General features: G+C 34.3%; 1 protein-coding gene across 3 annotated transcripts in view; it reads left to right on the forward strand.

Moving 5' to 3' along the window:
- The window catches only part of LOC141507805 (sodium channel protein type 9 subunit alpha-like), a 194,211-nt gene extending 171,385 nt beyond the window's left edge, over positions 1 to 22,826 (forward strand). For all 3 annotated transcript variants that reach the window (XM_074215796.1, XM_074215795.1, XM_074215797.1), the window contains 3 exons: positions 7,762 to 7,866; positions 13,816 to 14,086; positions 17,584 to 22,826. In XM_074215796.1, the coding sequence (XP_074071897.1) occupies positions 7,762 to 7,866; positions 13,816 to 14,086; positions 17,584 to 18,776 (1,569 nt within the window). In that variant the 3' untranslated portion in view covers positions 18,777 to 22,826. The remainder of the gene's footprint in view (positions 1 to 7,761; positions 7,867 to 13,815; positions 14,087 to 17,583) is intronic.
- The last annotated feature ends 4,279 nt before the right edge of the window (positions 22,827 to 27,105 follow it).

Here is a 27,105-nt window from a genome sequence, read left to right on the forward strand (position 1 = left end):
CTCTCTCTCTCTCTCTATATATATATATATATATATATATATATATATATATATATATATATATATATATATATATAAACTTATAAAATAAGGGCTCTAACTAAATTTTTGAGAAACAGAACCCACAGAGGGATCCAGTGAGGCAATTCCCTGGCCAAAGGTAACCTGGAAAATAGTGGAAAGGTTAGGGGGACAACTGCTAAAATGAAGAAACTTCAGCCTCCTGGAGGCATCCCCAGGGTGCCTGGGAGCCCCAACTCATGGCAGCAGGGGCAGTTTCTTGATCTACACCCCGGGGAGCACCAGGAACAACTTGGAAGATCAGTGGGGAGAGGGGAACCTCTGCCAGAGCCAGCACATGAGGCCCAGCCCTCAGGGCACTCAGCAAGCAACTTGTCCACTACAGCCCAGATCCAGAAAAATGGAAGCAGGTGGAGTGGGAAGCAGGAACCCTCAGGCAACTGAGCCTTGAATGCTCAGCATACCCAAGTGAGGGGAGTGGAGAGAGACTTTCAAGGTTTGTCCTCTGTACCTGGAATGGGACTCTGACCACATTCAGATCCTGATCACAGTCTAGGCCCCACGTGGAACAGCGGGGCTCTCCCACCTCAGCCCCATGGCAGAGGGTTGTGTTTTTGGTCATTCATAGACCAGGAGGAAAGACAGAGTCTCACACACAGAGATCCTTGTGGGGGGGGGGGTCCCAATAATACTCAAAAGCTCAGGAAGCACCCCAAAACCAGTTGCAGCCTGGGGAAATGAGTAAAAAGAGAAAAAAGAGGAACATCATTGAGAAATACATTGTCTGTGATCCCAAGAAGGATCAAAATACTCAGTCTGAAGATGAGGAAGTACAAGCTCCTGCATCTAAAGACTGCAAGAAAAACAGAAATTGGGTTCAGGCTATGACAGAGCTCAAAAAAGATTTTGAAAATCAAGTGAGGGAGATAAAAGAAAAATTGGGAAAAGAAATGAGAGAGATGAAGGAAAAATATGAAAAAGAAGTCAACAGCTTAGTCAAGGAGATCCAAAAGAATGCTGAAGAAAATAACATATTAAAAATGCGCATAAGTCAAATGGATAAAACAGTTCAAAAAGTTATTGAGGAGAAGAATGCTTTAAAAAACAGAATTTGCCAGATGGAAAAAGAGATAAGAAAGCTGAGGAAAACAAATCCTTCAGAGGTAGAATGCAGCTAAAGGAAGCTGATAACTTTATGAGAAGTCAAGACACAATACTTCAAAACCAAAAGAATGAAAAATTAGAAGAAAATATGAAACATCTCATTGAAAAAAACAACTGAGCTGGAAAACAGATTCAGGAAAGATAATTTAAAAATTGGAATACCTGAAAGTCATGATCAGGAAAAGAGCCTTGACCTCATTTTTAAAGAATTCCTACAGGGAAATTGCCCAGTTATCCTAGAAGCAGAGGGCAAAATAGAAACAGAGAATCCACTGATCTCTCCCAGAAAGGGATCCAACAGGGTGGCCAGGTGGCATAGTGGATAAAGCACCAGCCTTGGAGTCAGTAGTACTTGGGTTCAAATCCAGTCTCAGACACTTAATAATTACCTAGCTGTGTGGCCTTGGGCAAGCTACTTAACCCCATTTGCCTTACAAAAAAATCTTAAAAAAAAAGAGAGATACAAAAAAACCCAACACCCCCCCCCCCCCCCCCCAGGAATGTTATAGCCAAGTTCCGGAACTCCCAGGTAAAAGATAAAATATTACAATTAGCCAGAGGGACACAATTCAAAGATCATGGAGCTGCAGTCAGGATCAAACATGATGTAGGAGCAACTACATTAAAGGCTCGTAGGGCTTGGAATATAATATCCTGGAAGGCAAAAGAACTCAGAATCAACCGAGAATCAACTACCCAGCAAAACTGAATGTCCTCTTCCAGGGAAAAAAGATGGACTTTCAATGAACCAAGGGAATTTCAAATGTTCCTGTTAAAATGGCCAAAGCTGAACAGAAAGTTTGATCTTCGAATGCAGGACTCAGGTGAAGATAGAGAGTGGAGGAGAAGGGTAAAATAGGAGGGACTTAAAGATGATGAACTACATGTATTCCTGCATAGAAAAATGATACTGATAATACTCATAAGAAACTTCTCATTTAAAAGAGCAGGTAGAAGGAGCTTTTATAGATGAAGCACAGGATTCAGTGAATGTGTAGATATACTATATTATAAAAATGGAGTCAATGGCTCAAAGGGAAATGTAATGGGATTAAGAGAAAGGAGAGGTGGAATAGGTTAATATATTTCATATAAGATTTTTTATTACAATGAGCTATTGCAATGATATGGAAGGGGGGAATATGAGGGGGAATGAGGGAACCTTCGCTCTCATCAGAGGTGGCTAGAAGAGGAAACAGCATATATATATATATATATATATATATATATATATGTATATATATATATGTATATATATATTCAATGGGGTATAGACATCTAGAATAAGGAGAGAAGGGAGACAGGGGGAGGGGGGGATGTGAGTGATGGAGAAGAGGATGGACTGTGGGGGAGAATGGTCAGATATAACACATTTTCTTTTTTACTTCTTGCAAGGGGCTGGGATTGGATGGCCTGTTCGGGACCACAAGGCCAGGTGGTTGCTGGGCCTTAGGGGTGGTATGTGGGCTCAGGGCCTCCTGGCCCCAGGGCTGGTGATCAGTCTGCAGTGACACTCAGCTACCCTACAGCACATTAAAAAAGAGGGATAGAGTGAAAGGAGAGAGAAAATATAGTGTATGGTAGTGGGGAAGTCCAAATGAAGGGAGTTGAGATCAACAATGGCAACAGTGGGAAAATATAGAAATAGCTTTTTGTGATGGACTTATCCTAAAGAATGTGATACACCTGAGACAGAGCTGGTGGTGTTGGAACACAGAGTGAGGCACATTTATTATTATTATTATTGTTGTTGTTGTTGTTATTGTTATTATTGTTGTTATTGTTATTATTATTTTTATTATTATTTTATTGGGGGTTGCAGGGCAGATGGTTTTGGGTGGCTTGCCCAGGGTCACACAGCAGGGTGATTGTTGAGTATCTGAGGCTGGATTTGAGCCCAGGTGCTCCTGACTCCAGGGCCAGTGCTCTATCTACTGTGCTACCTGGATGCCTCTATTATCACTATTTATTATTATTATCATTATTATTCATTTTTGTTTTATTTTATTTATTTTATTTTATTTTGGTTTTTCCGGGCAATGGGGTTGGGGTGGCTTGCCCAGGGTTGCACAGTGGGGTGATTGTAGAGTGTCTGGGACTGGATTTGAGCTCAGGTGCTCCTGACTCGAGGGCCAGTGCTTCATCCACTGTGCCACCTAGCTGCCCCTATTATCATTTTTTTAAATTTTAATTTTAATTTGTTCCTCTTTATTGTTCATGAAGGTCTATATTTTGGGGGAGGGGATATTGTTTACTCTTAAACAGGAATATTTTAGTAATGTATAAAAAAACATCATTTGTACAAAAATAAAATAAATAAAATTAAAAAATGAGCTGAGAAGAAAAAAAAAGTAGAATTGGTCAAAAGGAAAAAGATATGCAAAGATTCACTGAAAGAAAATATTCCTTAAAATAGGAATGAGCAAGTTGAAAGCTAACAATTCCAAGCGATATCAGGACGTGATAGCATGGGGCAATTAGGTGGTACAGTGAATTGAGCCCTGGCCCTGGAATCAGGAGGATCTGAGTTCAAATCTGACCTCAGACACTTAATAATTACCTAGCTGTGTGGCATTGGGCAAATCACATGATAACCACGATGCCTTGCAAAAATAAATTTTAATAAAGAACTAATAAAATAAAATCAAAACAATGAAAAAAATAAAAGAAGGGGCAGCTAGGTGGCTCAGGGGATAGAGCACCAGCCCTGGAGTCAGGAATACCTGGGTTCAAATCTGGCTTCAGACACTTAATAATTACCTAGCTGTGTGGCCTTGGGCAAGCCACTTAACCCCCTTTGCCTTGCAAAAAAAATAGAAGAAAATGTGAGAGATATCATTGGAAAATCAACTTACCTGGAAAATAGATCTAGAAGAGATCATTTAAAAATGATTAGACTACCCAAAGGCATGATTTAAAATAAAAAAAGTCTAGTCATCATCTTTCAAAACATTATCATGGAAAACTGCCCTGATATTCTAGAATCAAAGTATAAAAAAAATGGAAAGAAATTAAAATAGATCCTTAAATGAAAACTCCCAGGAATATCATAGCTAAATCCTAGGGTTCTTAAGTCAAGGATGAAATGCTGCAAGCAGCCAGAAAGATTTAACAGTGTCTAATGGATTAAAGGAGTGGGAATCTAATGTTCTGGAAGGAAAAGAAGTTAGAATTACAACCAACATAATGTATCCAGCCATAGGGCTACAATACCATGCATACCATTTGAGCTAGCAATACCACTACCAAGTCTGATTTCTGAAGAGGTAAAAAACAAAAAGGAAAAGGAACTATATATCTATAAAAATATTTATAACTGCTCTTTTCTGATGGCAAAGAACTGGAAATTAGAGGAATACCCTTTAATTGTGGAATGAATGAACAAGTTGTGGCATTTAATTGTGATGAAATATTATTGTGCTATAATAAATAATAAACAGGATGTTCTCAGAAAAACTAGAATTCACTGAACTGATGCAAAGTTAATAAGTAGAATCAAGATGACACCATACACAGTAACAGAAATATTATATAATAATCAACAGTATAAATGGTCCATGACAGTTCTGACATGGGGGGGAAGGAAGGTGGAGTGTTTTCTTTCACAATATATCTAACATGAAAGCACATTTTGCATGATTGCACATGTATAATCTATATCAAATCACTTGCCTTCTCAATGAAGGTGGAGAGGAGGGAAAGAAAGAATTCAGAACTCAAAAATTTTAAAAATAAATTTTAAAAATTGTTTTTTACAGAAAATTGGGGAAAATAAAATATAAAAAATATTTTAAGAAATAGTAAGGTAATAAACAGATCCTTTCTCAAAGGATAGCAAAATAAAAAAGAAATTCATAGCATGTAGGAGGAATCACTAGTCTCTAAGTAAATGAACTCAGGATAATACACAAATGTTACATAAAACACATTCTATCTCATATTTAGGGCAGAGTAATTATCATTCATCCCCTCTTATTCATCCAGTATATATATAGAGAAGATACCAAGAATCTTCACCAACCAGCAACCAGGCCTTCCAACTTTCCAAAGGTAATTCCACATGCTTCGCAGCTAAGTGGTAGTTTGGAGAGTTCTAGATTTATCAGGAAGACCTGAGAATGCTTATGGGTACTGAGTTGGTAACCTCCAGAGATCCATTGTCTTTGTCTTTCCAGTTTACTCCTGACATCTTATTGATTCTTAGACATTTGTCACACATAATTATCTCTGAAATCATATCTTTCATAGAATTCTATATAATTTTAAGGTATACATAAAAAGTTTATTTGAAAAGAGTCTATACATTTTATTCTTCTAAACCAATTATGATATACTTAGTACTCTCTTCTCATCCATTTGTCATTCTAACACTAGGACTATGAACATTTTTATCCATTTTGTTGGTCACTTTAGCCCAAAAGAGTTTATTGCTTGGTGACCAAATTTTTGGTGAAGAATCTATCCAAAATTATCTAGCTAGACCCATCCTTGGGTTCATCTTCAGATTCTTTCCAGCTTGATAAAGTTTGATAGAACTTGTACTATACAGACACATTTTTCAAGAACTCGGGACAACTTTCATTATTATAGATCCATTCTGCCAATTTCTCTTCCTTATATTGCTCTAACATGCCAGAGATTATAAATTAAATTCTAACTTGCAGATTTGGGTACCATACTCAAGGTACTCAAGGGGGCAAGCAAGAGTTCACAGACTGAATTTGCAAAATGAAAACTTTGGTCAATAGGCTCTAAGACTGGCATTTAGGTATGAGATAGTAGTGATGGGGAACTTTAAATATTTAGACATTTACTAGAGAATTGTCTCCCAGAAGCAAAGAAGTTCCTAATTGCCTTAATGAAAATTTGAAATTCAAAAAAAAAAAAGGGAGACTGAAGTGGAATTGATGGAAACCTTTGATAACAGTGACTAGTCCATGTTGAAGTTTAAGGTAAAGAATGAAAAGAGAACTGTGAGTGTCCAAAACATGCATTGCAGATATTAGAAGAACAGATTTCAAAGGTGAAGGATATGTAGGATTTCTTAAAGAATTATGATGATCAGAGAAGGAGGTGTCATAAAAAAATAGATATTGAGGCATAGGGAATTCATCAGTTAGTAATTATTTGTTGATCATTTTTTATTAAGTGCCCACCATGTACCAAGTGACAGACCATGACCACAGCCAGTGTACCTTCAAAGTGAGAATTAATTACCTCTTTTATTTAGATTTGGGGTCTGCCTAATTCTGCCTATTCGAATAACCTGGTGAACTAAGAATGGTTTTTACATTTTTTAAATGATAGTAGACCTGACCCTAGATATAGATATTATTTCATGTTGTAAAAATATTAAAGGTTGATGTTCATTAAAATAATTCAACTTCTATATCTTATGGAAACCTAAAAGACTTTCTTAATCTTTAAATGAGGGGGTAGATTAGCTGCTGGCTCTCTGTCCTTCTGGTGCTAAATTTGTGTTCATAGCCTCCTCTAAAGTTACTTAACAATAAATCATACTATAAAGACAGACATGTCGTATTTGGACAATGAGAGATATTGCCTTGCTTGGTAACAATTGTTTTCCACTTAAAACTTTTTATATTTGTGTATAAACAAATATATGTATGTATGCATATTTGTATATTTCTTTATATTACTTTTAATTTTTAATTTATTTCTATTTTGTTATAATGTGTAGTTATATTTATAATTATAAATATACATAATTATATCTATAAATAATATTTAGGTAATCATTACCATAAAATATTACTTTTTAAAACTTATCTTCTTGTGTTACTTATATTTCATGTCTCCCCAATTTTTTTTTTAGCTAATGGAAGGATAGTATATCACGGCTAAATCAAAGCTTTACTTGAGTTATTGGTTTCAACTTCCTTCATAAATTTTTGTAAGAACCCATGAATATAAACAAAATCACAAAACAATATTTTTTGCTTTTTCCTTCCATAAGGCAGTATGAAATAGTTATCACAACAAAAGACAACCTGATGAAGAAAGCATTGTTATGACATACTCCATATTTCTCTACCATTAAATATCAAATTTATCATTATTATGTTCATATCATGAATATTTTGCATTTGTAATAATATATACATGTCCTCATAAAAAATTACAAAAGAGTTAAGAAGAAAAACTTTGCATATATGTGTGATAAGTAGTATATAGGTTTTCTAAATTTAGAAAGCTATGTATAACAAAAAAAATCTGTAAAATGTTTTACATAGAGATAAACAGAATACACAATGAATTCCATTTCCAAAGGACCAAATTTTATGCTGTCATTATTCTTGAAATATTTATTAAGGATTTGGAGGATGTTAGACCAATAAAGCTGGTTTGGGGTGGCTAGGTGGCGTAATGGATAAAGCACCGGCCCTGGAGTCAGGAGTACCTGGGTTCAAATCCGGTCTCAGACACTTAATAATTACCTAGCCTTGTGGCCTTGGGCAAGCCACTTAACCCTGTTTGCCTTGCAAAAACCTAAAAAAAAATAAAATAAAAGAATGAATAAAGCTGGTTTCAAATAGTTTTTCTTTATTTCTTTACCTTGGAGGTCAAGATATCTTTATGACAGAGGAACAGAAGAAGTACTATAATGCAATGAAAAAGCTGGGGTCCAAAAAACCACAAAAACCTATACCTAGACCAGGGGTAAGTAATCTGTTATCTCCCAGTTATCTAGAATTTCAGAAGACTTTTTTGGAAGTTTGTCTATGGAGCTGGAGTTCTGAACCTGGGCTCCATGAAAATTATTTTGTTAGTTTTTAAAAATGTTCACTGCAATGTTTCCATATAATTGGTTTTATTTGTAATTTTATATAATTTATACTTTGTTCAGAGATGGGCTCCATAGGTTTCACCAGTCTGTCAGAGAGATCCGCAACACAGAAAAAAAAAGATTAAGAACCATTTGTTTTTTATAAGATCATTTTTCTCTTCAAAGAATTAATGTATATGGTATTTTATTTAAAATTCTGACAAAAAGTCTTGATTTCTCTTCCTTCCTTTCTCCCCCTCAAAGAAAATCACCAACAAAATACTGGATCACATTGATATGAGTCAGTCTCCCACAGTAGTAGTGATGTGATTATGCTTTAAATTCCAGTTCTTAATGAAGTTAAACTCATCTAATTGATGTAGAAAATGCTCATCACTTGATGTAGTGGCCTATAAAAAGGCTGATATCTGTTCTAATAGATATCCTGTTTGTTTTAGGATCAGAAATTAGTGAGCATTTTAAAGTTATTAATGAATATATTATCATTGAAAAAATATTGAAATATTGAGCACTGTGCATTGATACATCTTTAAATTCTGAAATTTTCTATTCATATAAATATGCACATGCAAACTTTTGTTTTTAATCTCAACATTATATTCTTCTATAATAGAACTTGCTAAAATTTTATTCCAGGAAAAAGTGCTAGATAAACACATGGATGATGGTAACTAAATGTTTCATCTTTCTGAGCATATTTGAAACTGTTATTCCATTTTTATTTTCAAAATTAAGCAGAATGCTAGTCATAAAAAATTATAGGAAGAGCTTATGATGTGCATTTTGTACATATATGTGGATAAGAATGTGTATACATGCCTATAATGTAAATAACATATATGTTCTAAACCCAGAAGAAGTTGGAAGGTTATGTAATGTTGCAAGACTGCATATGTACAGCCTATCTCAAATTGCTTGTCTTCTCAATGAGGGAGAGGAGGAGGAGGAGGAGGAGAGAGAGAGAGAGAGAGAGAGAGAGAGAGAAAGGGAGAGAGGGAGAGGGAGAAAATTTGGAACTCATAATTTGAAGAAATAAAAAGAATAATTGTAAATGTTTTTACAATAAAATAAAAGAAAATTTAAAAGCAAGATTATGTAATGAAGAAAGGAAAGTCATAGTATAATAATGCTATTCATAGAACACTAAAAGGAAAAATTATCAACACCTTAAAATGGTGCCACCTCCCAAAGTCTTTAAGTAAAATGTTATCTAATGATGCTGGGATTTTAAAGTCAACATCAATATATTTTAATATAGTAAACCCTAGAACACATGCCTATGTGCTAAAGAAATTCTTCCATTCTATTCTTTACTCATAGTTTCCATGAAAATTATTCATAACAGGGGTATGACTAGGAAAAAACAATTATTTCATTCTCTCATCCTGTTGATATAGAGGCTAGTGAAATGTAGTGCCCCAAAAATCTTAGTGGTATTTTAAGTGTTAATAATTTTAGAAATTATTTTCTACAAACCTATAAAAATTTAAAGGTAAATTGATTTATTTTAAACATTTATATTTTTTAAATTCAACATAATCACCATCCTTTTTAACCCATTCTAATGAGAGTAGATTTTTAGAACCACTGGCTCTTCTTCCCCATCTAATTCCTCTGTATCAATTTTTTTTTCATGCCTCATTTGTATAAGTTGATAACTTTTTCCTCTTTTCCTATACCATTTTACTTTTTTAGAATTCCATCCTGCTCAGTTCTACCTCAGTCTTTTCTTCAAAATATCCAATTACTAATGATAATCTTGGAATATGCTATGCATTTCCACATATAAATAGTAAACAATATGTCCTTATTGAGTTCCTTTTAAATTAGTCTTTGACGTTTACCTAATATTTCTCTTAGATCTTGTATGTCAAATGTTCTATTAAGTTCATTTTTTTCCACAAAATCTTTAAAGTTTGGCCTTCATTGAATGTTCATTTTTTTGTGATTCAAGAATATGCTTAATTTTGCTTGCTATAACATTTTTGGTCCCAACCCCAGTTCTTTTGCTCTTTGAAATGTGGTGGGTTTTTTTACTTTTTTTTTTAGGTTTTTGCAAGGCAAATGGGGTTAAATGGCTTGCCCAAGGCCACACAGCTAGGTAATTATTAAGTGTCTGAGACCGGATTTGAACCCAGGTACTCCTGACTCCAAGGCTGGTGCTTTATCCACTATGTCACCTAGCCGCCTCAAAAGTTGATTCTTTTTTTTTTTAGTTTTTTTTTTTTTTTTTGCAAAGCAAACGGGGTTAAGTGGCTTTCCCAAGGCCAGACAACTAGGTAAATATTAAGTGTCTGAGACCAGATTTGACCCCAGGTACTCCTGACTCCAAGGCAGGTGCTTTATCCACCGCGCCACCTAGCTGCCCCTTTTTTTTGACTTTTTGTCAGGCAATGGGATTAAGTGACTTGCCCAAGGTCACACAGCTAGGCAATTATTAAGTGTCTGAGGTCACATATGAATTCAGGTCCTCCTGACTCCAGGGTCATTGCTCTATCCACTGTGCCACCTAGTTGCCCCAAGATCTGTGTTCTTTTAATGTAGATGCTGCTAGATCTTGTGTAATTCTAACTGGGACTCCTCTAAATTTGAATAGATTTTTCTTGTTGTATTTAATATTTTCTCCTTAGCCTAGGGGTTTTGTAATTTGATTAAATCATTTCTGTCAGTTTACCTCCAAGGATTCCTTTAAGGTGGTAATAGGTGAATTTTTTCTATTTCTATTTTTCCCACTTGTAACACTTAGGACAATTTTCTTTAATTACTTCTTATATTATTGTATCCAGATTTGTTTTTTTATTGTAACTTTCAGACAGTCCAATTATTCTTATGTTTTCTCTTCCAGATATGTTCTCCAGATCAGTTGTTTTTCTTATGAGGTGTTTCAGTCTCTACTATTTTTTTCTTTCTTTATATTTTGTTTTATTATTTTTTTATCTCTAATAACTTCACTGGCTTCCCCTTGCTGAATTCTAATTTTCAAGAAGTCATTTGCCAGTTTTTTTCCCCATAATCTTCTTTTTCTTGGATTGTTCTAATTTTTTTTAGTTTTTTCTCAATCTCTCTTTTTTTTTTAGGTTTTTGCAAGGCAAATGGGGTTAAGTGGCTTGCCCAAGGCCACACAGCTAGGTAATTATGAAGTGTCTGAGACCAGATTTGAACCCAGGTACTCCTGACTCCAAGGCCAGTGCTTTATCCACTACGCCATGTAGCTGCCCCCTCTCAATCTCTTTTATTTGGTTTTTAAGTCTCTTTTGAGTTCTATGAATTCTTTCTGAGCAGGTAGCCATTTGACACTACTCAGGGGTAGAAGAGGCATTTTTTTTTTTACTTCCTTTGAAGATGAACCCTAATCTTCTCTATTTCCTTAGTAACTGCATATAGTTGGGTTCTTTGTCCTTTGCCCATTCATTTTAATTTCTATTTTTATCTAAAGCAGTTGGTTGTTATAGTGAGGTGTGGGGGTTTGTGCCTCTGGAACTTTGCCTGGGACTGACCTTTGGACTCCTTTTCCCCACTAAGTCACATCCAGGACCCCTCTATACATTGTGCTAGAAATCATCTTACTCCCTGAGAACTATATGTTCCATTGGCTATAACCTTCAGTTCTCCCCTCTGCCCCAGAACCATGACCAAGAACTCAGTTCTCCTGTAAGTGTCCATAGCGAACAGGGTCTTAATGGCACTATTGCTTCTGCATTCACTGGGAGAATGTTGGTTTCTTCATACCTTGTCTTTCCCACACAGCTGAGACTGGACTAGCTTCTCTATCTTCCCTGGCTAAGATGCCTGAATCCCCACACTGTACAGAAAGTAAGAACTCCTGTGACTGAAGTGAAGACTACCTCTCAACCTGTCTGACCCTAGAATTCATCTCTTTCTATTTCAGGGAGTTAGTCTAGAGGTATTTGTACACTCAGATAAACTTCAGTCCTAGTCAGGGGATCTTTCTTTGGATCTTCTCCACTTGACCCAGTAGAACTCTGCCCCAAGTCTTGTTCATTTCTGTTGCACTAAATTCACTCTGAGATGCTTTTTTGAATTCTTTGTGGAGAAAATCTGGAGAGCTTAGAATTTCCTGACCCACTCTACTGTCTTCCTCCAGTGAGGATTACATTTGTAATCCTAGCCTTAAAATCAATCAGAAAATGAAGTTTTGATGCATGCAAGACAGGTCTGACAGAATTCCAGAGGAAAAGATTTAATGGAAATAGATTAGGTTACCAAAGGGGACAAACAAGATGACCTCTTCTACCTATCTGTGATGGATAAAGTGTCATCTTGAAACTTTCACACATAGGAAAGACCAATCTTTTTAAAATTAAAATGAATTTTTTAATTTAAAATTTTTATTATTGGGGCAGCTAGGTGGCTCAGTATATAGAGTACCAGCCCTGAAGTCAGAAGGATCTGAGTTCAAATCTAGATTCAGACACTTAAATAATTACCTAGCTGTTTGACCTTGGGCAAGTCATTTAACCCCATTGCCTTGCCAAAAAGAAACTGCATTAAAACTATAAACAGTTTGAATTCTTTGCTGTTTTTTTAATCTTTATCTACATCTATATGTAGAGATATAAATATAGATGTTTATTGATATCATTTATTTTATATGACCATAATTTCACCCAGCAAACCACCTCCTTCCCTTACCCCAAGTATATCTCTTTAGCAAATATCTTTATTGACCAAAAGAAAAGAATGAAAAGAAAAGTTTTGGGGGAAAAATTAGCATAGCTAATAAATACATCAGAAAGCAATATCATGTAATGTAATATGGTTGTGAACTTCTCACATTCTCAAAAGGGGAAAAGGGAAAAGAATGGTGTCTTCTCTTTTTTTCCTTTCAAACCATGCATGTTCTTTTTTTCATTTTTGCAATATTTTCTTTTGATATGGTTGATTTTGTGTTTATATTGTTGTGGGTACTGTGTATATCATATTTTTGATTCTGTTTAACTGATTTTGCATTAGTTCATGAATATCTTTTCATGCCCTCTATATTATTATTCCTCTTCATTTCTTATAGTACATTAATATTTCATCACAATTCATATTCCACAATTTGTTTAGTCATTCTTTAATTCATTTATATTTTTGTTTTCAGTCTTTTGCTATTGTAAAATACAATAATAGTATAGATTTTCTAGGTCAAAGAATATGGACATTGTAGTCACATTATTTGCTTTCCAGAACTGTTGAATTGATCCACAATATTAGTGGGCCTATCTTCCTACAATTTTTCCTTCATTGAATATTGCCATGATTTGTCACATTTGCCTATTTTCAGGATATAGGTTGAAACATTAGGGTTGTTTTGATTATATTTCTCTTATTCTTAACAAGATGACTCATTCTTTAATATGATTATTAGTAGTGTGAAATTTTTTTGTGAACTCGTTTCTTATATCCTTTGAATAATCACCTATTGAGAAATGACAAATAGTTTCCTTAAGAGATATTGGGTACATTTAAGTGTTTATTTAGAGATCATTAAATAAATATCAGAGAAGATGAAGAACAAGAAGGACTTTTTGCATTAGGAAGCCTTTACTATTTAGAGATAAATACGTACATATAATATTATATATATATATGTATATATATATATATATATATATAATGTATGTATATTATTTATAAATCTTTGATCTGTACTGCCTATAAAGAGCACAACTTATTGGATAAAGTGAGTACAATTGTGTCTGGATCAAGTCATTAAAATTTGGATAAGTCAAAAATGTTATTTTTGTGTGGGCTAATAGTTTTTTAATCATATTTGCAAGATAACTATACAATTTATATTCTACTTCATTTTACAGAACAAATTCCAAGGATGTATATTTGATATGGTGACAAAACAAGCTTTTGATATTACAATCATGGTACTTATCTGTCTTAACATGGTAACCATGATGGTAGAAAAAGATGAACAAAGTAAAACCATGACTGATGTTTTATATTGGATAAACATGGTTTTTATTATCTTATTCACTGGAGAATGTGTGCTGAAACTGATATCCCTTCGCCATTATTACTTCACTATTGGATGGAACATTTTTGATTTTGTGGTGGTCATTCTGTCCATTGTAGGTAAGAATCTTTACTTATGCTGTCAGGTATTCATTTACATAGATAATAAATGAGTAGGAAGTCAGAGGATCCCTATTTGGGAATCTTTCTTTTGAAAAGTATTCTCACTAAATATGAAGGATAAAGAACTATTTTCATTTGTTTCAAATCCTGAATTTTTATTCCTGTAGCACAAAAGAACCTACTCACAAATCATTGCAAGGTCACAATGAATATTAATAAAATTCCATGCAAAAAAATCATAGCTCACAGGTACCAGCCACTGTGTTTCTTCTGTGAGTTTACCAAAGACCTTCAAAACAAAGGGCAGTTAAATTGCATAATAAGAAAGTGAATAAATTAATTTTTTAAAATATTTTAAATTTTTAAACTTTATTTGCATTAGGAAGCCCTTACTATTTGGAGATAAATGTGTACATATAATATTATAAATATTATATATATGTAAGTATATTATTTATAAATTTTTGATCTGCACTGCTTAAAAAGAACACAAAATCTAGCAATTTCTGCCCTCAAGGATCTAACATTCTAATGAAGAGAAGACAATACATAGAGAAACTGGAACTATAAAAGAAAATGTGAGTTGTGGGAGGAGGAAGCTTGGGTGGAATGATCTGGAGACTGCCTAGACTGTGTTGAGTCTGGTTCCAAAGAAGATCAGGTGAAAGTTACTAATCAAGTCTCAGAATTCCAAGAGAACTTGGGGAGAGAGAGAGAGAGAGAGAGAGAGAGAGTCCTGAGAACAAGTACAGTGGATAAGACCTCCTGACAAAAAGTCAGGGACATCAGCCAAGTTCAAATATAGCCTTAAGTACCTACTAGTTGTATGACCTGGAAAAATCTCTTAACATCTATCTGCCTCAGTTTCCTTGACTGTACAATGGAGATAGCCCTGGCTTTCCAAGACCATCTCCAGTTGTCCTCATTCATATCTGGTTCTGGAGGAGAAAGTGAGGCTGGTGACTTAGCACAGCACCCCTTCACTCAAATTCGATTCATATCACCTCCTTGATATCATGGTCTGCTTTGAAAACAAAGGAGAAGCATCATCATCATCACAATAGTGGTTATAATAACACCTACCTCTCAGGGTTGTTATGAGGATCTAAAGAGATAATATTTATGAAGTACTTAGCATAGGGCTTAGCAAAACATTTAGTAAGAGAATTAGCACATAGTAAGTGTTGAGGTTCAAGAAAAATATTGAGATTCAGGACTCAGCTTATCTCTTGAAAGAATTCAGACTCAGGCTTTCTCCAAGTCAAGTGAAAGCATTTATTCTAGGGGATCACACTGCCCAGGAATGGGCTAATCTCCCAGAGGGTGTGGGTGAACTTCTAATGGGTAAAGATGAGGTAATCAGGTACACATAGACCCCCTCCCCCAGGTAGCTCAGAGAGCAAAGATGAGATAATTATGAACAAATATATGAGGTGCTGTAGTTGAAAGACTTAATCCTTTCAGGCTAGGGTAGTGACTTCTTGTCTTGTTGATAGGGACTTAACTTGTATGGTTTTACCAAGACCTTGACAGGGGATAAAGTACTTCACTGAGGTTCAATGACCTCAACAGTCCTTATAAATGCTGATTCCTTTTCTCCAGGATAAATTCTCTGTATCAGTCAATCAATCAATTATACAATGAGAAGTCCTTCTCCTTGCTAAGACAAAATCCTGCCTATTCAGCAGATTATCCCTCTATTATGCCCATTCTCTCACTTATCTTCAACCTCTCCCTGTCCATTGATTGCTTTATTACTGCCTCCATCCTCAAAAAAAAACCTTACTTCATCCATCCCCCCAAAATCATTATCCTATATTTCTAATTTTCTGACCAAAAAATGTTAAGTCATCTAAATTAGTTATCTCCATTTTACTTTCTGTCACTCTCCTTAACAATTTACAATCTATTTTCTCACCTTATTCAAGCAAATCAAATCTCTCTAAAATTGCTAACAACTTCTTAGTTGCCAAATCTAAACTTGAAGTTCATGAATCTCTCTTATAAGATCTATAAACTTGGATGCGAAAAGTTATATTTTTTTCTCACCAATCTTTGGTTTCCTTTGTGATACTATGGGCTTTTTCCCCCCCTTTTAATTATGCACTTAAAAACATGGTTCTGAGAAGGGACCCATAGGCTTTACCTGTCTGCCACAAACATTTGTGGTATCCATAAAACACACACACACACACACACACACACACACACACACATACATTAAATTAAATTAAACATCCCTGACCTAGAGGATGGCTTTCATTATCTCTCTGTGGAGAACTTAAGGAAAGATAAACACAAGAATTAAACAAGATGAGAGTGTTTGTAGGGGTGAAATTATTATCTGCCTTGATAGGAAAAATTATGCCATTGGACTGAAATTACAGATTTATCAGAAAACAGAATTAAGACAACTAGCTAAAGTGAAATATGTTTGTCCTTTGTGATGGGTAATATCATCCACATCCAGAGAAGGAATTTTGGAAGCTGAATGCAGATCAAAGCATATTTTTTAATTTTTTTTATGATTTTTCCCTTTTTATAATATACTTTTTCATTATATAATTAATATGGAAATATGTTTAACATAGTTATATACATATAGCCTATATTAGATTTTGTGCTGTCAGAGGGAAGGGAGAAGGAAGGCATAGAGGGAGAAAATTATGGACCTCAAAACCTTACCCCAAAAATGAATGTTTGATACTATCTTTACATATAGTTTTAACAATAAATAAATACAAAAATAAATAAATTTATTTTAAAAAGATAAACTCTGAATTACCTCACCTTACAGAAATATATAAATAAAAATAATATAAAGAAAGTAGTATTTCTCTTGTTATACAGGGTACAGCAAAAGTCAATGCAGTTTAAGGTTTAGTAGCTTACCTAGAAAAAGACACTAGCAAACTTTTGAGATGCCCTGTATAGAACTTATTAGCAATGAAAACTATCTGAAACTTGGAAAAACTTCTTTGTAATTTAGTTTAGTTGAACAAACTCTTAAAAGCACTATAGACAATATAATCTCAATTTTAATGTTGATGAAGAAGAGATTGGATGATTAACTTTCAGGTCTATAGTACAGTGGATTCTTGAATTATTAGATGGATTGTACTAAATGACCTCCAATATATTTTAAATTCTGAAATTCTAGGAGTTTATATTCATGGTATTATTATTATTTGTAAAGCAAGATAATATTTCCAGAATCTATGGTTCCTTATTTTTTTACAGTAACCAGGATTGTAAAATTAGGACCATAATATTGTCAATGAAGATACACAATGGAAGGCCATGAAAATGTCCAGTTCTACAAATTATATTGATTAAGCAGAGGAGAACTTAGAGTCAAAAATCTAGAGGCAAGGGAATAATTGACATTCTTAGCCTAATAACCAAAGACAAAGAGAAAAATAGCTTATCCTCATGAGTATGTCATAGTGTGTGCAACTATATTTAAATATTTTCTATGTTATGTTCTTTAACAGGTATGTTTCTAGCTGATATAATAGAAAAATATTTTGTGTCTCCTACCCTGTTTCGTGTGATCCGGCTTGCCAGGATCGGCCGAATTCTTCGTCTCATTAAAGGGGCGAAAGGGATTCGCACACTGCTCTTTGCTTTGATGATGTCTCTTCCTGCTCTGTTTAACATCGGGCTCCTACTCTTCTTGGTCATGTTTATCTATGCCATCTTTGGAATGTCTAATTTTGCCTATGTTAAAAAGGAAGCTGGAATTAATGACATGTTCAACTTTGAAACTTTCGGCAATAGCATGATCTGCCTCTTTCAAATTACCACATCCGCTGGTTGGGATGGTTTACTTGCACCCATTCTAAACAGTGGACCCCCAGACTGTGACCCTGAAAAAGTTCATCCTGGAAGCCCAGTCAGAGGAGATTGTGGGAACTCTTCTGTTGGGATTTTCTATTTTGTCAGTTACATCATCATCTCTTTTCTGGTGGTCGTGAACATGTACATAGCGGTGATTCTGGAGAACTTCAGTGTCGCTACTGAAGAGAGCGCTGAGCCACTGAGTGAGGATGACTTTGAGATGTTCTATGAGGTTTGGGAGAAGTTTGATCCTGATGCCACCCAGTTCATAGAATACAGTAAACTCTCTGATTTTGCAGCTTCATTAGATCCTCCTCTTCATATAGCAAAACCAAACAAAGTCCAACTGGTAGCCATGGACCTACCCATGGTAAATGGGGACCGAATTCACTGCCTTGACATCTTGTTTGCTTTTACAAAACGTGTGTTGGGTGAAAGTGAAGAGATGGACACCCTTCGCTTACAGATGGAAGAACGGTTTGTGGCTGCTAATCCCTCTAAAGTTTCTTATGAACCTATTACCACTACTCTAAAACGAAAACAAGAGGAAGTGTCAGCTATAATCATTCAGCGAGCATTTAGACGTTACCGCTTACGAAAAAATGTCAAAAACATATCAGGCATATATAACAAAGGAGATGAAAGAGTTGATCTACCAATGAAAGAAGATATGGTCTTTAGTAAGGCCAATGAAAACTCAACTCCAGAGAAAACAGATGAAGTGACTCCTTCTACCACTTCTCCACCTTCTTATGATAGTGTGACAAAGAGAGACAAAGAGAAATATGAAAAAGACAAAGCAGAAAAGGAAGACAAAGACAAAGATGGCAGGGAAGGCAATAAGTAATGGAGAATTCAGTTTTGCCATCAATAGTTTACAGTCTAGGAAGTGACCTATTTTGTCAACAGGACTTTTTTAGGAGGTTTATGCCAAACTGACTGGTTTTTACCATGTAAGTTTAAAATCAGTACTCCTAAACCCTTCACTGACTAACAGTGATTCTGGAAAAAGGGGCAGCAAATATGACAAAAGGTCTACTCTGCGCACTTAGCTGGTCCTACAGCAGAACAAAAAGGCTTTTCAGACAATAGAGAATATGTTTAAGGGAGGCAGAATCTAAATTTTCTGCTTTGGTTGAACATAAGTGTATTCAGAAAAGTCACAATTCTGTAATCTTTTCAATTTTTTTTAGTTTGTTATTCATTACACCCACAAACATACACACACATTAATAATATAGTTAATTGCTCCAAAGGATATATTTCCCTTTAGAAAAATAACAAAAAGTCTTTTCCTCTGATTCTCTGCAACACCAGAATAAAATTAACCATGATGGCTTAGATTTCTACAGGGAAACTAACTGCTAAAATTCTTGCAATTAACTGTGCATAAAAGGATTTCTCTAGGTGCTTCATTTCATTTCATATATTTCATATTGCATCAGGACTAGTTGTTGTTTTTAGACCTGTAAAATCTCAAAGATGTCCCTAAATATGTAGGTGACTGACTTTTATTGATACATCAACTATTTAGCCTCAGCAAAATGGAAGTCATCCCCAAATGTTTATGCTGAGGATTCTGCATTTCTGCTTTTCTTGTAGTTCTGCACTTTTCAATGTTGTGAAAAGCCAGGGGAGGTCCACATTATTCACACACCAAAATAAAAGTATGTAATTTATAGAGCAAGGAAGCAATTCTTAAGTGTTTTCTTGATTGTTGGAATCAAATATTGCATTTAACTGCCCCAGGTAACCAAGAATGGCCCAATTATAAATTGCTTTGTGGCATTATTTTTTATCTCCTCCTGCAGTATTTCTGGTCAACCCTTCAGTTCTCACCCTTGCTGAGATATGCTTGCTGATATGTAAATAGTAATCTGATACCATGGTGCATGTTGAATAAACAGATAAAAGACTTGGGCACAGTATTTATTGCATCAAATATGTACTGCCGCATAGATAATTGGCAAGCTTTCCATTGACAACCTGCTGAGCTTAGAATAGGAAGCAGGGAAGTAAAATAGAATGATCATTTGGTTGGAAGTTTGAAAATTTAGGTTCCCTAATCCTAGCTCTCTTTACCACTAAAGACCATTACAGAGCCCTTGACCTAATCTGAGCCTCATCAACCTTTCAAAATGAGTGGAGGGCTGCTAATTTTGGAGATAAGCTACAGCTCAAAAATGCCTTATCTGACTGAATTCTATTTCAGGTTCAGTACTAGTAGTTTGCAGGTTATAAGAAACGCATGTCTATCTTGCCTATATTATTGCCATCTTTCTTTTTTCTACTTTTCAGAGATTTTGCAAGCCCTATTAGAAATGACTTTTTAAAAAAGTTCTAATAACTTTAGGCCACAGTCAGAAAATGATTTTTTTTTCCTATCTAGAGGAAAATAATCTAGGGTCACAGGAGTTTTTGAAAATTATGTAAAGTTTTGTTTTTTTTCTTTTTTTAACAAGAGATATAGTGTCTCTGTAAATTAATAGCAAAGAAAATAACAATTAGCTGTGATAAACATGCATACACACATACATCTAGAGGATCACTAAGCTATACTTTCATAGAAAGAGAGACAGATTCTGATGTGTAGAAGCATGAACTTTTATGGGAAAACATCCCCAATTCCCCTGCTATGGTCCTTTTAGATTATTATCAATTGAGACTTTTATGACTGCGTTGTATTTTTGTAACTCTAGAGCATAAATTACCACATTGGCCTGATGAAATTAAGCCACTTCTATTTAAGTGATTTCCACTTCTCTTTAAGCAATTATTTCAGCAACATTAAAAAAAAAATACCATGCAGTGTTTTCCTCAACTTCACAGGGCATTGCATACCCACTTAACCTGTTTAATAGATCAAGATAATTTTATAATATAACTTATAAAGATAATAATTTTTAGTATTTTTGTATATTCAAACTATTACCTTTCATTTATGCTCAAACTCCATCTCATTGTTTTAAATTCATATGAATATTTAGTTGAGAAAATTTACTACAGTTTAATACAATAAAAAGTTGTGTTACCCTCATTGTCAATGTTCTTACATTCACCATTTTAATGTGAAAGTCACATTGAGAAAAGAAAAATTTCAAAATCCTTTTCCTTATTCATAGTAGAAAAATGGGTAGATTATGCAAATTTTTGCCCCAGTAATACAAATTAATCAGAGGCACTATGGCATAGAGAATAAAGAGCTGACCCAAAGAATAGAGTTTAACTCCTCTCTCTAACACTTATTGGCTCTGTGGCCTGCAGGAATTACTTAATAGCTCAGTGACCCCTGGCATTTTTCTATAACTATAAATTGGAAAGCACATACCAGTCTTCACTAGAAGTGGAAATACTTCACTGGGAGCTTTCTTTGCCAATGAAATCACAGATCCTTTAAAACTTTATTTACATGCAAAAAAATTATATGTATACTGTATATACATACATTTATACATATACATATATACACATTTATAAAGAATATGCTTATATTTGTATATATGTTTATGTATAAGTTACATGTATATGTATATATGTATAAATGTACATGGTATGGGTAATACAAAGGAAACTTGAGATGTCCAAGTTTAGAGAATCTGTCCTAGGTGTTCACATGGACTATTTGTGTCCAATCTGTGGTAGAGCATTCCAAGCTCCTATTGGTTGATTCAACCACAGTTGGACACACTGTAAGACCCAAACATAGTGATGGCATTTTGGCCCTCTTCAAATTTGAAGGTCAACTAACTTACAGGCACAGTTGAAGCTTTGCTCATTGTAACACAAATAAAAAGTAAATTTAGACTAACCTTTTAATTTAAACTATCATTTTTTTAAGTGTTAACTGCCTACAGGAGACCCTACCACACATACGGCTAACATATTATCCTTAGACTGACTTAAAGAATCACCTTTATTACATTCATTACATTGCATCTTCATTACATTTTCTTATTTTATATTTTATTAAAATTAATATGACATAGTAAAGGAGCTACTGTATATAACTAACTTTAAATGTAATGCAGACTAATTTGCAGAATGAGGCTGTTCATCTCTAGAGCATCCATATCAATATATGGCTAAGATAAAAGGAAGTAAAGCTGTTTATTTAACATGACTGATGCAGGATTTGAGCAAGGAAATTGATGATCTTTGTTCTCTCCCTAATGAATGTGTGTCTGGATAACAACCACATCCCAAAGCTAATAAACTTGTATATTTTCATTGTTTTTATTAAAGTAAGTAAAAGTTAAAATTACCTAGTAAAATGGAATTTCAAGAGTACACTAAATGGAACTGAGGAAGAGTTATCCAACTAGAATAGAAGTCCAAATAATATTTTGAGACTAATAGAGCAACAAAATTCAGAAATATCAATATAATCCCTTCATATAGGCATTATTGTTTACTTCATCATTGTTACATTACAATAATTTGGGAGCAAAAATGATGAGAAATAGTTTCATGAAAGTAATAAAATGCTCATGAACATAAAGTATAATTTATCTGTGCTGTTTATTTAGAATTAAAAAATTTTCAATTCCCTAACTTAAAAAAAATAAAAAAGGAGTTTATTATCAATAGCATAATAAGCCAATTGTATTTGGACTAACACATTGTAATAGAAATGAGAATAAAAACATTAGAAAAATTGGCATGTGTATAAATGTGTCTTCCATTCTAACAAAAACAATCATAATTTTAATCAGTATTATTTTTACCAAAAAGTTTACTAGTACTCACAGAGGCATCTAATCTCACATCCACTTCCCACTGTAATCTTAACCAGATTGAAATGTAATAGGAAAATGTTAAATAAAATAAAAAGAACAGTACAACATAGACAATGCTTGTGGTCTTCTAAATTAATATGTATCCAGCAGAGATCCATTTCTATTTGAGTTTAAATCTAAACCTCTCATGAAAAGAAAATATATTGGGGGAAATTAGCTATTTTGATTTTTAAATATATATATATATATATATATATATATATATTCAATTAATTTAGGAGTTGAAGAGAAGAAACTATGTAGCTTTATGATTCATAATGATGAACTTAAAAATTCTTATTAGAATATAAAACTGAGTTGAACTTCATCCATAAAATACACATTAATGTCACATCAGTGGACTTAAACTAAGTACTAATTTCTACTCACTATTGAAAGGAATCAAAGGATGAAAAGAAGACAGGAAAAAATATTTTATAACAAAACAAAGGGAAAGAAATATATATCCTATTGGATAAAAGTATGTGTTCCTTCTTACTTTCTATTTAATATTAATCTCAAAATTGAGATATTAAAAGGCACAAGGAATTGCATAAATTGTGATATGATTACTGTTATGAGTACTAGGGAATATGATGAATAATAATCTGTAGATTTTCTTTAAGGTAAATTTAGAGGATTTTGAACATTATATAGTCCTAGGTAGAATCTGACGTGCTACCTTATTCTTTTTTTAGGTTTAGAAATTATAAAATCTTAGACTTGGAGGACCTCAGAGGTTATCCTCTCTTATTCATCCTTAAATGTCAACATATTTTAACATTACTTATTCATTGATCTTTTGCATGAAGCCCTCAAGTGATGGGAAACTCAGTATCTCCCAAAGCAAACTATTCTACTTTTAGATATCTCAAAACATTGCAGGTTTTTTTTTCTTATATTGAATCAACCTTTATTTATTAACTTTCACACAATGCATCTAGTTTTTCTCTTTGGTATTTTTTTCATCTTACATCCCTTCAAATATTAAAGATTTTAGTATTGTCAGAAAAGTCTCTTTTACAGATAGTCACCCCCAACTCCATTTCAGAAGTGACCTAATCAGAATAGCATGAGGCAGAATTGTAAATTCCTTAATTTTGAATACTAGGTTTCTGTTAACATATATATCCAATATTACAATATTCCACTAGTTTTTTTGCCACATTGTACTATTGACTCTTCCAACAACTTGAGTCATATTTGATTTCCTCCATATATTTAATCTGGTTGCAAAACTTGTCAATGGTGCCTCTATAACATCTTTCATATCCATTAACTTCTTTCTACTAGCTGCTGTCTCAGTTCAGGTTCTTATCACTTCTCACCTGGACTTTTACAAAAATTTCTTAATTAGCCTCTACCTTAGTTTCTCCCTTTTCTAACTCATCCTTTACCTAACATCCAAAGTGATATTCACCAAACACAGGGCTAATCATGTCACTCTACTAATCAATAAATTATAGTAGCTCCCTACCATTTCAAAGATAATTGTTATCTTGTATTAATATTTCAAGTATATTCTCTATTCACATATGTTTACATGACCATCCTTTATGCAAATATATAAACTGATCATTTGATTAGAGAAAAGACTGACAGGTGACTAGCCAAAATGCTCTGTACCTGTATATGTTGGGAGAAATTGATAAAGTTCTCCAACATGCTGTGTGGATACCTTTTGGGGGATTTTTGTGAAGATATGAATGAAGAAGTCTCAGGTTGAACGGGATTGAATGAATTGTGATCTTCCTTTCTAAAGGGAATGAGAATATGGATAAATGTGAATTATTTGTATATAGATTATATCCTCCTATGGCATATAAATTCCAAGAGGGCACAGTCCCCAGTGCTTGGAGGTGGTTGGGTGTTGATTGATTCATTGATAAACAATGCATTACAGGTAAGAATAGGTAAATTCTTTCTTTTATTGTTCACCTAGAGATAATGGATTTGCCCAAGCTTAAATAGCCTGAATTTATTAGAGGAAAGACTTGAATTAAGGTCTCTCTACTATACCCTTATGTCATTATCACCATCCTCATCCTCATCAATGTCATTTCAAACATTTGTTGACATTTGGGAGACTTAAATGAAAACTTTCATCCAACACCAATGCCCTACGAGAAATTCCTATAGGAATCAGGAAAAGCTTCTTGGGCATTCTTTTTACCACAAATTCATCATTTCTTTGTGGAAAATCAGCAAATTTGTGGTCATCCCTTTGCCCCAGATGAACTTGGGGATTACAATTAGTTTTCATATAAGTTCCCAAATGGCAAAAATATGTATAATAACTTTAATCTTTTTAATTCAAATGATCATAGGCCAGAGGGTTTACCTTAGATCTGATTCAGTTAATCTCTTACTCAATGAGGTATAGTAGATGTTAGTCTTCTACAAATGTCCATTTTACAATCAGAATTTGAGCTGGCTCCAATGGCAAACTCATCCTCAAAAACAATACCTAATACCATATACCTAATATGTAATGTAATGAAGATATTGAATATATCATTCAATCTTTTCTTGAAAACTCAACAGTTTTGGAGAGCCCATGACCTCCTGCAGTAGCCTATTTTTAGATATTTTTAATATGAACTTTTTTGTTTGTCTTTGATTATTTGTCTTTCCTAGTAGGCTAATTAAATGAATATACCCCAAAGCCCATCTCTTGCTCAGAAAGATATCTATTTGTTCTTCCAAATATTTGAATCTTGGCAGTGGGAAAGAATCTTGCTTTTTGGATCAATCAATCAGTAAATGTTTATTAACTGCCTACTCCCCATCAGACACTGTTTTAGGTACTGGTAAAACAAAGACAAATATGAGTGGTCCCTAGTTCAATACAAAGAATCCTGTCCTTTTGGTAGCCAAGGAATCCAGCCACCTACCAGGGTTCTTCATCATAGCACAAATTTACTGAATCTGGATTGATGGGCTTTCTCACAGAGAAAAATTGCCACTTATCTCTGTGATATTTGCATGATCAGCATCCCTCTGCCCTGACCTCTATATATGCCTCTATGATCTAATCCTTGGCCTCAGAATTTATCAGAAAAATCAGTTTGTAACTTGACAAGCAGGTCATTCTGCAGTGTAACCCAAACAAAATTAACTGCAGAGTTATGTTAGGATCCCTGGGATGGGGGTGGAATCTTGGGCAGGCTTCAGGACATGTGAGCTCTGTAGCAATGTCATCAAATGCACAAAGGAAAAGAGACATAAATAATGCACAATTATAAACAAGTGGCTATATCAACACCCCACACTTCACTATATTCTCTAATGCTTTGTAAGGGAAGTAATTGGAAACCTCCATTAGCAATTGATCTGTACGGGAAGGAAGCTAATTTTAAAAGCAGTGAATCCTCAACAAATTTCCTTTTCAGTTAAAAAATGGAAAAAAATGGAGAAAAATCAGACTATCTCACTTGTTAGTGAAGGGTTTCTCCTGTAACTGAATTACATGTTGCTAGAACCTGCTCTCTCCTATCCACTGTTGATTGAATAGCAGCTTTGGTTTAAAAATTAATCTAAACATATAAAAGGGTCAGAGACCTAGTCCTGATCCTTTTAACAGAAATGATCCACTAGCTTGCCCACTTTGTCCTCTTTCCTTCCAGGGCTTGCAATGGAGTAAAAGCTTTAGCAACATTTTATGACTCCTTTGCTAGAAAGAAGAATGAGCAGATAGTTGAAAAGCAAAAAAGAAAACAGTTAAAGTAAATATGCACATCATGAAAGAAGGAGGTGCTGCCTTGGGGGGTAGGGAGTGAGGGGTATGCTGCTCTAATTCATGTCGAGCCAGTGAAATTCATTCACTCGAATTCTGGCAAAACAAAGGACTAGTGAGGACTTCCATTAGTTTGACCTTGAAAATAATAATTAGATTAAATGCATGTTAACCTTCAGAGTTTGGCCTTAAGAAAGAGCAAAACAGAATTATATTAATATTCACATTTATTAATATTTCTCTAAGCTTGCTGATTATGCAGATATTAATGGGGGGGGCTAGGACTGGCTAGAACCCAACCCCCACTCATCTTGAAACTGGAATCTTGGAACTGAGTCCATATAAATTACACAATCAGAAGATGGGATCTGAAAACCTGCTTCTCCATCAAGGAAGGGAGTGGTCTTCAACTTAATATGGAGCTGGATCAGAGACAACTACTAGGGAGTATGTCCCAGAGGACATGCCAATGACCCTTGATACAATGAAATATATTATTGATGTCAAAACAAGACAACTTCCATAGGGAAAGGCAGAAGTTTCCTAGATGCCTAAGCAGCCCTTTTGTGTTCTAAGACACTGTATAGTCTGAGGGGCTTTTTAGTGACTGATAAACTGGAAAACCTAAGCCAGGTGGAGTTCTCACCATATAAAGAAATATAACA

Source organism: Macrotis lagotis, chromosome 1 (genome assembly GCF_037893015.1).
Source record: "Macrotis lagotis isolate mMagLag1 chromosome 1, bilby.v1.9.chrom.fasta, whole genome shotgun sequence".
Taxonomy (NCBI): domain Eukaryota; kingdom Metazoa; phylum Chordata; class Mammalia; order Peramelemorphia; family Peramelidae; genus Macrotis; species Macrotis lagotis.